This window comes from Rhagoletis pomonella, unplaced genomic scaffold, assembly GCF_013731165.1.
Source record: "Rhagoletis pomonella isolate Grant_MI unplaced genomic scaffold, Rhpom_1.0 Rhpom_scaffold_00003, whole genome shotgun sequence".
Taxonomy (NCBI): Eukaryota; Metazoa; Arthropoda; class Insecta; order Diptera; family Tephritidae; genus Rhagoletis; species Rhagoletis pomonella.
Window position 1 is genome coordinate 98168540 of NW_023458557.1, and position 15357 is coordinate 98183896.

At 35.0% G+C, this 15357-nt stretch overlaps 3 protein-coding genes across 4 annotated transcripts; 2 read left to right on the forward strand and 1 right to left on the reverse strand.

The window, feature by feature from the left end:
• Positions 1–1085: 1085 nt before the first annotated feature.
• On the forward strand, positions 1086–3360 carry LOC118735933 (prolactin regulatory element-binding protein). Of its 2 annotated transcripts, XM_036465973.1 has the most exons (6): positions 1086–1170; positions 1231–1661; positions 1723–2276; positions 2335–2749; positions 2815–2977; positions 3050–3360. In XM_036465973.1, the coding sequence occupies exons 2-6, from the start codon at positions 1521–1523 to the stop codon at positions 3133–3135; spliced, it is 1359 nt and encodes a 452-aa protein (XP_036321866.1). In that variant the 5' UTR covers positions 1086–1170; positions 1231–1520; the 3' UTR covers positions 3136–3360. The 2 variants fall into 2 exon arrangements, with proteins under 2 accessions (XP_036321866.1, XP_036321865.1); XM_036465972.1 differs by having other exon boundaries at positions 1090–1661.
• Positions 3361–3910: 550 nt separating this feature from the next.
• Positions 3911–5644, reverse strand: LOC118735934. The gene is made up of 3 exons (XM_036465974.1): positions 5221–5644; positions 5034–5154; positions 3911–4973 (listed from the first exon to the last, which is right to left on the reverse strand). The coding sequence occupies exons 1-3, from the start codon at positions 5514–5516 to the stop codon at positions 4563–4565; spliced, it is 828 nt and encodes a 275-aa protein (XP_036321867.1). The 5' UTR covers positions 5517–5644; the 3' UTR covers positions 3911–4562.
• Positions 5645–7102: 1458 nt separating this feature from the next.
• LOC118735935 (TNF receptor-associated factor family protein DDB_G0272098) lies at positions 7103–9746 on the forward strand. Its single transcript, XM_036465975.1, has 3 exons — positions 7103–7571; positions 7691–8021; positions 8112–9746. The coding sequence occupies exons 1-3, from the start codon at positions 7267–7269 to the stop codon at positions 8985–8987; spliced, it is 1512 nt and encodes a 503-aa protein (XP_036321868.1). The 5' UTR covers positions 7103–7266; the 3' UTR covers positions 8988–9746.
• Positions 9747–15357: the final 5611 nt, after the last annotated feature.

Here is a 15357-nt window from a genome sequence, read left to right on the forward strand (position 1 = left end):
AGTATATTTGGGAAATCCCTCAAGGTTTCGAGGATAATCGTAACAATAGCAACCAGCGAAGTGGCGAATTGATGACGGCCAAATGTGCCTCCCTATTACAACAAGGCGAACAGCCGCAAGCACTGTATTATCCATGTGAACTCTTTTATCGACACGAATTTCCGGCTTTTGGCTGTTCTTTCTGTTCCCACCCGTAAAGCAAATAAACACAGCAAGAAAAACATTCAGAAGTATTTCAGGCTTATTGGAGTAAATAAAAAGTTATAACTTTATAATCATTTATGTTTGTATGACCGAAATGCTTTTAACTAAATCTCGTTTTAAGTTTTTTTTTGCATTATTACTTGTCGCACTGGCATCCAGTGGCAGCGCTTCACAATCACGGCTGCTAACTTACCTTAGTGCTCATTTACACACGGCGATTTTTGTTGCCGCAACTCGACGTTTGTTGGAGAGAGCGAGAGGAGGATAGGAGAGGGGCACCGAGTTGCTCGTGCTCGGGCAACACGCTTTGTGCTTGTTGTTGTTGTTGTAGCAGCATACACGTTCCCTAAAGGATTTTGGGGGAGTGTTGCTGCAACACGCTTTGTGCTCTCGTTCGTCTGTGTAAATTGAACCGCTGTTCACAGCTGACAACAACAATTGCATACACACAAATCGCCGTGTGTAAATGAAACGAGCAACACCAAAAGGGAATGTGAAAAACCGCGTCGACAAAAGTTTCCGTGTATAAACACAGTCTCAGCTATGAGGTGCTGTATTGAAGATAAAAAATTCCCAAAACGTGGCAAATAAAAAAATAAAAGTGCCTCAAAAGCATCCACCCCCTTTTAATGGAAATATAGTTACTTATTTTCTTCCCAATTAGCAATAAAGTTAAACAAAAGTGCAATGACAAAATTTAGAAATTCGAACATTTTAGTTGAAAAAGAGAGGTACATGCAAAGACTTTCACCAGTGTATAGAAATATTACTATTTTTTAAAAGTGCCCCTCTGTGCTTTGTGCTAATTAAAAAAATCAAATGCTATTCGAAGTAAAATGGGCCAAAAATGGCACGGCCTGAGCGAAGCTGGCAGCCCTATACACAAATGTCAAACACGAATAGTGGAGAAAAGATACGAGTACGTGGAACTTTCACAGCTGAACTAGGCGGCGAGAGAATAACTATGTAAATGTAGTGAATTATTAATTAAATAGAAAAATAATCAATAAATTGTGTGAAATAAAGGTTCAGCTAAGCCTGTGTATAGAGTAACCCACTTTAATGCTACGAATCTCCATTTGAAGTTCAATCAAAAAGGAACGGAAAAAAATTCACGTTCATGTGAGACTGACAAATTAAGGTTGAAGCGGAACAAGATAAAGCAACAACAATACCAATACAAAAGATTGCTCGAAACAACGAAAGATTGGACATAAACAGCTGAAGCAAAGTGCAGCAAACAAGCCTTGTAAGCGGAGCAATACTAGTTAAGTTGGCAGCTGGAACAACAGAAGAAATCATTCATCACTAAAGGAATGGCACCAACACGCCGACCTAGCGATGGTTTGCTGGCCAGAGTTAATTTTCCACTTTACGCCATTGAAATGCTCACCAGTAGACATGTGCTGGTCGCAGGAGGTGGTGGTTCAGCTAAAACAGGCGTAGCAAACGGTTTTGTTAGTGTGCCGGATTTATTGTTAGCAAGTTTTTATATTAACTAATATTCTTGTTCAATAGGAAATCTACGAAATCTATCATAATGGCACACACTTTTGTGCTGAGGAGGTAGTGCGGCATGAAACCGGTGCCAATGTAGTCATGAATTTTGCCGTGCGCAACGATGGGCGACGCTCATATTTGTGTGCGGGTCAAGAATCACATTGTCAATTATATTTTGTTAATCCACGGATTGTATATGAGGGACAAGAGGATGCGTCAACGGGAGCAGAGGAAAAACGATCAAAGGGCAATGGTGCAACAGATCATGGAAACGAAAATGGTTTACACAGGCGTGCGGCCGCAGCAGGTCCACAAGGATCCGGTGTTCAAGATTTACCGAATGGACATGCTATGGGTGCTGCCAAGAAGACTAGTGATCTGAACGCCAACTTGAAGCGCATAAAATTTGACATCAAGGCTGGGGATTCAGTGCAAACAGATTTTCTGACAACCGAACCCTTGCAGCGAGTTGTGCGCATCAGCCCCAATGGGCGATTGATGGCCACCGGTGGCACAGATGGGCATTTGAGGGTGTGGTCATTTCCACACATGGTGCAGTATAACGATGTGAGGTGAGAATAAATGCACTGCTTTTTAATTGAGAAAGATTTACAACGCTTTATTACACAGCGCACACTCTAAGGAAATCGACGATTTGGATTTCAGTCCGGACTCCAAATATGTAGTTACCATTTCGAAAGATGGTCAAGGCTTAGTGTGGGATCTAGCGAGTATGAAACAACATCACCAACTGAAATGGGCTACACCTGAGGGATCGAAATACCTGTATAAACGTTGCCGTTATGGAACTATTGAAGCGCAACGCGATAAATATCGTCTCTTCTCTATTACTAATCCGCTGGGTAAGGTAGGTAAACAACGTGGTTTCCTACAACAGTGGGACTGCATAAGCGGGCAGTTACGCAGCGCGGTGCAAATTGATGAGAGCTTAGCCTCGTTGGCTGTGCGCGATGATGGTCGTTTCGTGGCGGTGGGCACTATGTTCACTGGCAGTGTTTCTATCTACATTGCCTTCAGTTTACAGGTAATAAAATCAACAAATATTCATTAATAATATTGGAAAATTAATCGCCGTTTATTTATTTGTAGCGCGTTCTCCACATTCCCAATGCGCATTCGATGTTCGTAACCGGTTTACAATTCTTACCCATCACAAACGAGGAGGGACCACCAATTTCAAGTGATACTGAAGCGGCGGTCCTTTCAATATCCGTAGACAATAAAGTGTGCATACACAGTCTGCAGCAACGACGTAAGTGGTTATAAGAAATTCGATTAAAACATTAATATTAAATATGTTCTTTGTTTGTTTTTCTTGCTTTAGGAACCATACCCGCTTGGGTGGCAATAATACTCATCATCGTCGTGCTTTTTGGCGCCTTTGCCTTTTGTTCATATGTAGGCATTTAAAAATACATACAGATTTGTGGCATTTAATTAAGTGGAATGAAAAGCAGTAGGATGATATGAAATTTAGCAACACGTCAACTAACTGAACAATATGTAGGAACATATACACCTGCGTTCAACTATCTAGAAACGAAATTCTAAAAGATATTGGTTGCCAATTATGTTTATTTTTTTATTTTTAATAATTTTCATTTAAAATATACACAGTTTAATCTGTAACAGAAACCACAATAATAAAATTTTCAAAGCTTGCGAAAATTCCATAAAAAAAAAAAATTATCAAACTTCAAAATATTGTCATTAAAATTTCCAAATTTTTGTTCAGAATATTTAGAAAATTTTCGGGTATGCAGTTCTGTAGCCCATTCAATTGTAGTCCAAGAAAGTGCAAGATTCAAGTCGTTAAAAATTACCGTTGATTTTTTAGAATTTTGATCGTGTGTTATATGGAAGAAAATGCGCAACACCCTCCACTAAAAAAAAAATTCTAAAAAATCAACGGTAATTTTTAACGACTTGAGTCTTTCACTTTCTTAGACTACAATTGAAGCTTTAAAAATTTTATTATTTTGGTTTCTGTTACAGATTGGACTATATTTTAAATAAAAATAATAAAAAATAAAAAAGTAACATAATTTGCAAACAATATAATTTTGAAATTCGTTTCTAATTATATATATATATGTATATATATATATATATATACCGGTAGAGCGTTACTTGATACTATGTGCATACAGTTCAAAGTAAGCAGCAAAAATGAAACACAATAGCGTATATTTCTTACTCCAGTTATCAATAGCCACTTCTCTCTTTGTACAGTTACTTTATTTGCAACTATAAAATTAAGTATATTCATATTCAATTAAGTTTAAGTGCTTTCACTAGTTTGCCTTATCAAAAAGCAGATACCGGAAAAACAGATTTCAAATAAAAAAGCCTGTTTCAGAATATTCTCGATCGGTTCTTAAGAGAATCTAGTGCGCTTTTGTTTATTTAATTGTAATTATCCGCAGTATTTAAAACTAAGATAAACTAATTCCATGCTTGCAAAAACCACAACCATTTGTAACAAAAAATACGAAAGCGAAATATTTATAGTTAGGTGATTAATTAAAAATAAAAGTATAAAATGTCACCCATTTGTTTATTTATTCCTGAAGACATGTTACATCGATTGAGGTAAAAATTCAAGATTTCTGCAAAAAACGTTATTGAAATGCGGAAGTAGATCCTTTCAAACAAAAAAAAAAATAAAATAAAATAAGTAAATAAATTAACTAGACATTGGACGAACTTAAAATAATGACAATACAATACTAAAAAAATTAAATCATACAAAACTTAAACAAAAATCTTATTGACGACTTGAGGGTTTCGCAACTAACAATGAACCGAGGACTATTATAAAAATTCAGAAGTTGTTGTTACTTTGCCTCAGCGCATTGTAAGCGCTGCAATACGACTTCGTGCTTCTTTTGCCAGTTTGTGAGAAAGCTCTCTAAGGCTTTGAATGACCTTTCCTCTGATTTCAGTTGCTTAAGAGCTGCATCACGCTGGTCAGAGAGTATGCTATTATCTACAAGTATTTGGGTAAATCTCTCCCTGTTGAAGTTATGTCGCAAGAAAAAGCTCGAGTCGATGCTTAAACTTCTGGGATAGGGCTTGACTCGTGGTTGATAACGCTGTGAACGCGCTGGCGGTACATATTTTACTTCGGGTTCATTTGAAGCAACGGTAGGTAATTGCTGAACGGGTTTTTTGTCTATAATTTCAATGAAAGGTATCTCTTTGTTTATCAACTCCTGCGGTATTTTTGAGCATAGCTGATCCAGAATCTGAAGAGAATAAATATGCAAGTTAGTGGTTGACCCAATAATGATAGCAGTATTACGTACTAATTTTTGATGCGTTAATAGTTGATTCTTTTGACGCGGTGCTAACAGGCAATGGACTAGCGGATACAAGCGCCAGTCGCTGAGTTTTTGGTCATCTAGTTCTAAACGACGTCTCTCGGCACTAGTAAGATACCAAAAGCGTGTGATTATTGAAATAAAAACTTGTATAAAATCCATTTAAACTTACATATACTTGTTTTTGAAATTGTTAATTCTACGCCGGACCTCCTGAGCGTTCACATGGAACCCATATTCACGCATTCCCTCCGATATAGTACGAAAAATGGGAATGTTTTGCTTTAATGTCGTCACGTCATCGCTGTGCAGCCGCCATAGTTCTACTAAACGCATCTCCTCCCAACTATTCCAGTAACGATGTCGAAGATGCCTTGGTAGGTTTGTCGCGTCATCCTCAGGCGTTGCAGATTGAGTATGGGTTGGTGGTTGGTTCTCATCAACCGTTTCATTGTCGGAATTGCCCATACCTTAATAACGGTACAGCCAACGAAAACTCATAAGATTTTACTTTTCCCCGTAAAATAAATTCCAAATACTTTTATACAGGTAGTAAAAAAATTAAATGCCAATGAAATCAGGAATGAAAAGATACGAGTAAATACAAGTATATACTCGATACTTTTCGATCGATACCCAAGGCGCATCAATTACAGGTGATAGCGATAGAAGCTATGCTTCTTCTTATGAGCACGCTTGTGTCAAATTGTCGTCTGTTTTGCTTTATTTACATATCCGCGTACACATACACATATACGTATATATATACCCTGCAAACAAATGCTCCCGAAATCTTTAAGAGTGTCGGAAATTTGTTACGATTCTTTTAGAAATCTGTAAAGAAAAACATATGAAGCGGTTGACAAGAACTAGTAAAGAAATTTCTGTACGATTTCTTAAAGAAAATTCTTAAAAAAATTGTGAAACCTTTCAGAATTCTATGCAATCCTGGTATGCAGGGTATACATATACACACGAATATGAATAGATAAAAAAGATGTTGATGACACAAGGAGTTCATACCAACGGTAAATGTTGTTTTTGTACGATTGATACAACCTGTAGTTGTTGAATCATGATCGATACCTAGGAATTTAGCTATCGATACTTTTGAACCAAGTACAGTAGAGTCTCGAAAATTTTAGCCGAAATTTCCAAGGGTAATTAATTAATTAGGATACATGAACACTGAAATTCGGTTAACTTAGCCGAGCGATTAACTTTTTCGCGAGTTAACTTTTCCGCGATTCTACAGCACTGAGTATGTATCGAAAAACAAATACTCGTATCGAAACTCGATACTTCGACAAGTTTTCCTCCACGTTTATTCCGCATATGAAGAAAATAATAAACGTTCCGTTTGCATCACCAAAGTCGATGTAAAGCGACTTATACACGGCCCTACTGTTCGAGTGGAACTTTATTATACGTACTCCGGTTGATACTTTCTTTGGATACTACTTCCCAGTAAAAGTATCGATACCTGCATGGTATCGTTCCATATCTAAATAAAATTGAAGCAAAACTGAGTTGCCGCACCCGAAGTTATTCTTAAAACCTTGTTGCACCAACAAAACTCCTACAAGGACTTCCTTAATTCATCGGAACCGTCCAAATATATTCAACAATATGTCTGTACCATGATAATAACAAACTATATTTTTTATCATGGTCTGTACCATTTTACCCACGGCGCAACAAATAAATTAAAAATTTATTTGAATGAAAATATTGCAACAACTCACTTTATTAATAAATGTATTCGGTTTTTACAGAGTTAATAAAGAAACGCGATTCCTCAGAATTTGAGTACGTGACCAAACAGTCGGCGTTGCCAGTTGGTTTGAACATGTAAAGAATGTCTCAAATAAAGAATATCTGATTAATTAGCGGTTATAAAATATATCCAACGAATTATTATTAAATAAAATTTTTGCATACTCTATTTTACATATATACCTTTCAATTGCAAAACTTTCTATTAAAAACCTTCCTTCAGCACACTAAACATAGTTAAAATGCAATTATGTGCATTTTGCTTTTTTGACATTTCCACAACGATTCATAAACGTCAATTTAGCCCCGCTGCGTCTATCTTGCCGACAGTTGTGCAAAAACTAGAAAATTTTATACCGAAAATCTAGCACAAATTGCATTTTGGCAAAAAATACAGAAAATTTACCATTGAAAATCGAGTGTTTAACCCCGGCCTATTCAAATGCTGTCCGAGGAAGAGGCGGGAATGGATTACGATGAGTTGACGTTGAATCCACTGCTAGCCGAAATCGAGGCTGAAACTACTGAGTTGGACTCTAAAAAGGAAAAGCAACGCCGCTACTGGACGGCAAAAGAAGAGCAACGTTTCTTCGAGATTTGGGGTCGCGACAATTGGCGTTTGACTCGGCATGGAAAAAATACAATTTTCTTCGCAAAATGGGCTATTGAGTTGAAGGACCGTTTCGATATTGACGTGAAACAAGAGGAAATACAAGCGAAAGTTAATCAAACGCGCGCAAAGTTCAGGTAAATCGTTGTAAGCGAGAAATATCTGTTTTATGGCTAATTATACATTAGTTCATTCATACAAACCTATATGTACATGCAAATAATTGATAAAAATTAACTTTTTGATACACTTGCAGACAAGTCAAAAAACAGATAGCAGCAGACAAGAATTGCGTACGTTGGAAAAAGTTTGCCATAATTGATAAAATACTTAAGAACCAATATCGCCCAAAAGATGCCTCACCGGTACCGAAGGAGGCGCTGGAAAATAATCGTGATATCGATTTGAGTGAAGTTTCGTCGCCACCGTCACCTTCACGATCGGCACGTCAGTCCTCACCCACAAGTATTACATCGAGTTCCAATACGCAAGAAGCACCTACCAATGCATCGGTGGCGGAAAATAACAATACTGCTGTATCAATAGACGTGCCAGCAAGCACAGAAGATATTGACATAAAAGTTGAGGTAAGCGTCAGTTGATGTTTTACCTTCTAGGAAAGACAAGAAAAATAATATACCTTTTTAATTCCAACATTTAAATTATCTTCCTTGAAGGGTGAATTTCTCGCTGATTCCAGTATAACTACAACACTATTCAATACAACCGCTGAGCTTTTCAGTGACCCTATTGATGAGGTTAAAGCTGAGTTCCCAAGTGAATATCATACTTTCGGCAACTACCCACAGCCAAATCATTTCGAATCCCAGCCACCAACACAGGATGATGATTATGAGGAACCACAATTGCATACACTGCAAACACCACAACAACTTTTGGAGCAGCAGCAACAACAGCAACAACTGCAGGAGCAACAACAATACCAACAGTATCGTCCTCCAGCATCTTCATCAGCACCACCACCTGATACAACTACAGTAAACAACTCACAACATCCGGATCAATTACTACAGCAGCATGCACAACAAAATCCGCAACAAGCCGGGTATGATCATAGCGGCAACTCATACGCAGCGAATCAAATTGCCGCCAATCAGAATCATTACACTTCAAACACTACGCCAGCTGCAGCCACATCATCCACACAACAACAAGCTTCTGACAACCCAGTATATAATAATCAATACGCTGGCAATACTAATCATAACAACACTGCTAGTGCTAGCAGCAGTGCTGCTACAATGCAGCCACCAACGTCAGGGCTAGGTCGCGGTGCACCCGGACAACCGCGACGACGGCGCACGACGCACGTTAATAATATGGTGGTATCAGCGCAGGGTGGTACAGATTCTTTGGAGTCAATGTACCTTAATGAGGTGCGCAAAAAGAATATACTGCTTGCCGAGCAGTTGGAAATCTCACGCAAGCGCATGTTGATAGAAGAGCGTAAGGTGAATCTTTTGGAACGTTTCTTTCCGAAATGCCTGGAAATGCAGGAACAAATACTTGAGAAGCTTAATAACAATACTTAAACCAGTTAAAATTCTGCTATTGAAGCATGTAACGCAGCAAAATTAAAAGAAAAAAAAAAAACCTTCATACATATACTATTCAAAATTATTCAAATAAGCTAAGAAATATCCCTGTGTTCAAAAATGTCTCAAGCCAAAGCATCATTCTCTTTTATTTATGAACAATAATTGATGGAAATATCCAATATGCGCAACTCTGTTAAATACCGAATTGGAACTTAGTTACGCAAATAAGACATTTCCTTCAATTATAGTTTAAAAATAAAATGAACTAGTGTTTTGGCTTGATACATTTCTGAAAACAGCTTAAGTTAAAAATGCAGTAAATATTAGTGATCAGAGAAAAGTACTAAATTTCGCAATTGCTAAATATTCTATATTTGTTTAAATGCTGTAAAAATATTTAGAAAGACCCGGCATGAAATCAGCATGTATGTATTTTTATTATTTAATCGCATCTAAACTGAGCAGTTGTCAAACATACACCTTTTTCTCCTTCAATAGGTCTCTTTTAAACTGACTTGAACAAATGTAATTAAGCTAATTGTTTGTTTAGTTAATTAGATTGAGAAAAAAAAAATTAAAACCCTCCTATTTCGATACCAGTAAGCTTAGATTTTCTAAAATTAATTGCATGTACTAAAGTGTTTGACCTAACATACAAATGTATTTAGTGGCAGTGCTGCTGGATCATTGCGCGTATTGAGTAGCACGAATATTTTCAAAGCAATTAAATTTATATCTCTGAGAATCTTTGTATGAACACGAATTATTTATTTATACTATTACGTAAACTTAAAAATTTCCAAAAAATTACTCTTGTCTCTCATTCTGACAAGCTTACACCCATTTTAAATGTTTGCAGCTTGACTAAATATTTAAATATTTTTTTAAATAATTTAGTTCGATGCGAGTTTTTTAACGGGAAATTAAACAAAAAAAAAAAATTAATGCTGCTATAGAACAGAAAGAACATATTCAATTACCTACATAATTAATTGTAAAGAGATTCATATTAAAAATTCCTTATGCATCATGTTTAGTACTAATAAAAAAAAATATATATATATGTATGTATCTATATATAAATAAAAATAGGAAAGAAAAGTTGCAAGCAGATATGTAGGCGAACAAACAAATAAAAATAATAAAATAATATAAACACAATGTGGGTAAATGCCGTAAAGTTGGTTACAAAAATAGCATGTCGATATTAAGAAAAGGCGTGAAACTGAAACCGACATACAAACATACAAACATACATATATGTATGTATGTATGTAAGGATAAGTCAAGCTAATGAATACGATTTTTCATTTGTAAAACCACTAAAACAAAACAAACTGGCGAAAGAAATCAAGAAATGAAATAAAGTTAAATGATTTTTAATTGTACAAATAATTTTTAAATCATGCAAATTTGCATGGACATTTTACTTCTTTCCGGAGAAAAGTATCATAAACCGGTTATTCTCTAAGAAGATAGACATTGGACGGTATCGAATGCATGGAGTTACATACATATGTATATATCACAGCTGGTTCATTTTTATGTGAAAACGCGCTGAAAGCAACCTCTCCCGCAAAGATGTTAAAATTACTTGTATTTATGTAAATACAAAATAAAAAGTACGTATTTTGAAAATACAAATACTTTTGAAACGACATGTACATACATGTCGTCACCTGAAATACACAAAAGCCGTAACCAACAAACTTTGTTTTTGCATAAAGCAATGTGAGGTGGGGACTTGTAATTTGATGAAATGTATTTCAGGTGACGATATGAACATGTGATTTCAAAAGTATTTGCAAATGTATTTGTATTTTCAAAATATGTATTATGTAAACAAATACGAACATTTTTGACATCTCTGCTAACACGTACGTAAGTATGAGGTATTCTTTGTAACCTTTCTCGCCAAAAATGGTTTAGCTATATAAAATCAGGCAAGGTCTTAAAATATCTCGAGCGGCGTTTATGAAAATTCAAAACAGCGGCTCATTTTTAAAAACTTCATTGGATTCACTGCAAAATTGTTATTCGGGGATTTTTGGCGTCGCTGATCACGAATCCGGAGTTATTTATCAGAAATTCAAACACGCAAAGCGGAGCAAGCGTTTTATCAGACATGGTCTTGAGGGTGTGTTCGAGCTACACAATAATTACTGCAATATTAAGTTGCGATCCCGTACGAGTCCGGACTAGTCAGAATCAGTCAGGTTTTACTGGAAATCGATCCCGTACTCGGTTCTCTGACTATTGAGAGGAGAAAAAAGAGAGTAAATACCGTTCTCTCTCTGTCAGAAGTTACCAGTTTTAGTCCGAGAATTTTTTGCTGGTAAATTCTGGTAAATGTGTCAAACGATCAGCTGTAGTGTGTTTGGCAACCAAATTGTAAACAAAAGAAAAGTGCACTCTGCTAATTCATGTTGAAAAGTATTTAATTACTTGTTGTGTAAGTGGATTCTAATGAATTTGAAAGTATTTTTGGTTACCCTGCAAACCAAAGTTCCCGAAATCTTAACGAAATCTTTAGGAGTATCTGATTTCTGTAACGATTTTTTTTCCGAATCTTCAAAGAAAATTATATGAAGTGGTTGACGCGAAGTCGTAAAGAAATTTCTGTACGAAAAATAAAGAAAATTCTGAAAAAAGTCTGCAAGAAATTCTTCACATAGCAGCATTATTTTCATTCCTTTACCGATTTTCTTCCGAAATTTCGTAAAAGAATGGAAGTGTGCGTAATTTATTTCATTTTAGAAAATTCGGCAAAAAATCGGATGGGATCTTTCCGAATTCTTTAAAAATTCTTTATGATTCAGAATAATCTGTAAAAATGGTTTGCAGGGTATTTACATGTGCGAGCTGAATGTGTTTACATACAAAATAAGCAAAAATTTACAACCAAAATTTGGAGGTTATGTTGAAGTTGACAGAAGTTACCATTTTTTACTAGAAAGCGATCCCGTACTTTTCAATTGGGGTGTTCACAGTTCGTTCCAAATAGTGTCTGAAAATGTAGACGTCTACATTTTAAGACGTTTTCTAACCGTAAAATCTGCGGTGTTGTTGTTTCCCATACAAAATTGGAAAACGACGCCGTCTACATTGTGTCACACTCAAAGTTATGTTTTTTACGCGTCTACATTTTGCAACCTCGCAGCAGGGTTGCATTATGGCAATACTAATCACATTTTTTTTATTTATTGGGCACGTTTTTTGTATTTGCATTTAATTTGAGCGCAATTTCTGATGAAAAGAAACAAATCAAGGAAAAGAAATAACAAATATTAGGAATTGGTAATTAAGTTAAATAATTACAATTTTTCAGAAACAAAATCGAAAGGCAATATATAAAAAATGCACGCAAAGAGGAAATGTCTGGCAACACCAGCAAAATTTTGAGACGATTTTGCGACGACTCACAGTGCCGCGAAGGTGGACAAAAATACAAAAATCGACTGTCTTGAAACTTAGATGTTTTGATGTCAAGTTATAGCTAAATCTCCAACTAAGAGAAGTTCATAAGTTATTTTGTGATAAAAACAACTTTCAGCCTCACACACCCCCTCAAAGTACACCTATTTTCTACATACCATTTCATTTCGGCGATTCGCACATAAAAGTGGTCGCAGGTAAAAATTTGTTAAAAATACATTTTTATTCCTAGCAAGATCAACTTTTGCACTTTGATAAAGATATATGCGACAAACCAAAAACTGTATGGTTCATGGAAAAAAAATTTATACAAATATTTTTTTTTTTATTAATAAATAAATACATGATTAAACATACCAAAATCCGAAAATTGGTAAACTTTGGAGACAAAAACAAAAAAACATCTTGAAAGTTCGTGAAATTTTTTTTTTGGTTATGGTAGTTTGGACCTTCTACTAACAGAAACAATCGAAATCTCTTCCAACTTTTTCCAATATTTGAAAATTTTCAATTTTGAAAAAGTGACTAAATGCCTTTTATTTGGTATTATTTTAGCTGATCTATATTTACAATACTTTTTCTGAATGCCCTAAGATCTAAATTTTTGGTTCGCTTGTCAAAAATAAGGTGTTGAATTAAAGCTAAAAGTGCAAAAAAAAAAATTAAGAGGTACAGGGTGCTTTGAAATGAAAAAAATTATCAGCTAATTAAAATACTTAAATATGCATCACGGTATGGGAGCCAAAAACAAAGGTATACGAAGATTTACATTTATATATATATACATATATATATATATATAGAGCAATGACACCAGTTTACAAATAATATGTTAACCAATTCGGGTAAGGAAATAAATGCAATCGAGACACCTTACAGCCCCCAATGATTAGACGAAAGGCGAACAAAAAGAAAATAAAAATAAATAACATACCTATTACTCTTCATCTGCATAAAGAGTACTATTTTGCTTAAGCAGCAAACAAAACCAGCTTGCGAAAATGATAGTACAAATGTATGCACATCAGGGAGGTCCAATTTTTTTATATATTTTTTTTTTGATTGAGTCTTTTTATAATTTTGTTCACCTAACTAATTACATTACCTGTGCAAAAATTTCAACGTTTTACTATTAGTGGAAAATGTTGCTCAACGCGAGTTTAAAATTTCATGAATTTTTCTCTGGTGCTAAGAGTCCTCTCTTGTGGAAAACAAATAAAAACCCAAGAGTTTAGTGTTTTGTTGAACGAAACAAGAGAGTTATACCTTAGAAATTATGGTTGGTATAACATGCCAAGTTCAGTGCATAAAGTTTTAGTACATGGATGTGATGTAATTAAATACTTTGATTTACCAATAGGTAATGATTTTAAAGCTATGTTTTCATTTATTTTCTTAATCTGTATTTCCACCTATTTTATCAGGTTCATTATCAGAAGAAGCCTTAGAATGTTCACACAAAAACATAAGAAAATATCGGCTTAATCATTCTCGAAAAACTGGAAGAGTACAAAGCAATACGGATTTAATGACTCGTTTGATATTATCGTCAGATCCATTAGTTGCATTTAAAAGAAATATAAAACAGAGAAACAAATATTTAAAGGGTTCTGATCTCAGCTTTAATAAATACATTGTTGAAAGTGACGAAGCAGACAAAAGCATGGAATCATTTGAATCAGTGATCACTTCCTCCTCTTCTGAGGACACTGAAACTGAGTGATTATAACAACTAGTTCGGTTTTTATTAACATATTATATGTTATTACCATATAACAGTTATTATTACTTACTTACTTAACAGTGATTATGCTTTATTTTAAATGAAATCAAAAGAATTTTTTTTTCTAAAGGTTAACATGTAAGGAAAACCGACTTAATTTTTCAAATTACCATAACGTATTCACTTAGGAAGTATAGTTTAGACGAATTTTGACAATTAAGACTATTTTTCTGAACATTTAGCAACAATGATATGCCATATTTCATTTTTAAATAATCATGTGCAAAAACTCGGTGTTTTTTTAATGGGTACCCGTTACAAAAAAACCGATTACTTTCTTAAAATTAGAGTAATATAGACACTTCAGATGTAAAGTTTCAATAAATTCTGACGACTCCTTCCTGTTTTCGTAAACACCACAATCAGCAATGATTATGCCTTATTTGTCTTTCATATAGTAATGTAAAAAAAAAATCTTTTTTTTTTTTAATGGGTACCCGGTACCGAAAAATCGATTTCATTTTTGAAATAAGCATGGCTTAGTCCTTTTAGGTGTAAAGTTTCAACAAGTTCTGAATACTATTTCGGTTTTTATAAACATATGTCTACGATGATTATGAGTTATTTTACCTTTTTATAAAATTGTAAAAAAAAGTTTTTTTTAATTAAATGGTAACAGATGCTGAAAAACGTTTTTTTTTTTCTTAAATTGCGGTGATATAGTCCTTTCAGGTGTAAAGTTTCAGCCCATTCTGATGCCTCCTTCCACTTATATCAACACATGTCCACAATGACTATTTTCATATAAAAATGCAAGAAAAACTCGGTTTTCTCGAAATGAGTAACCGGTACAGAAAAACCGATTCCTTTTTTGAAATTAGAGGGTCATAATACTTCTAGGTGTGAAGTTTCAGCCAATTCCGACCACTCCTTCTATTTTTGTCCATCATTTGTATGGAGTCGCGGCACTGTGCGACTGCTAGAAAGGGGTGCTCACAGTTTGATGCTAAAGATGTCTCAAAATGTAGACGTCTACATTTTCAGACACAATTTGCAACGAACTGTGAACACCCCAAATGTTACTCTCTCGCTCTGAGCGAATTAGGGATTGCACCTTTAGTTTTGTTCGCGCCATCGAAAATCCTCTCTGAAATGGAGGAAAACCAAAAATGTGAACGGACAGAAAATTTGCATTCACGTGCAAAA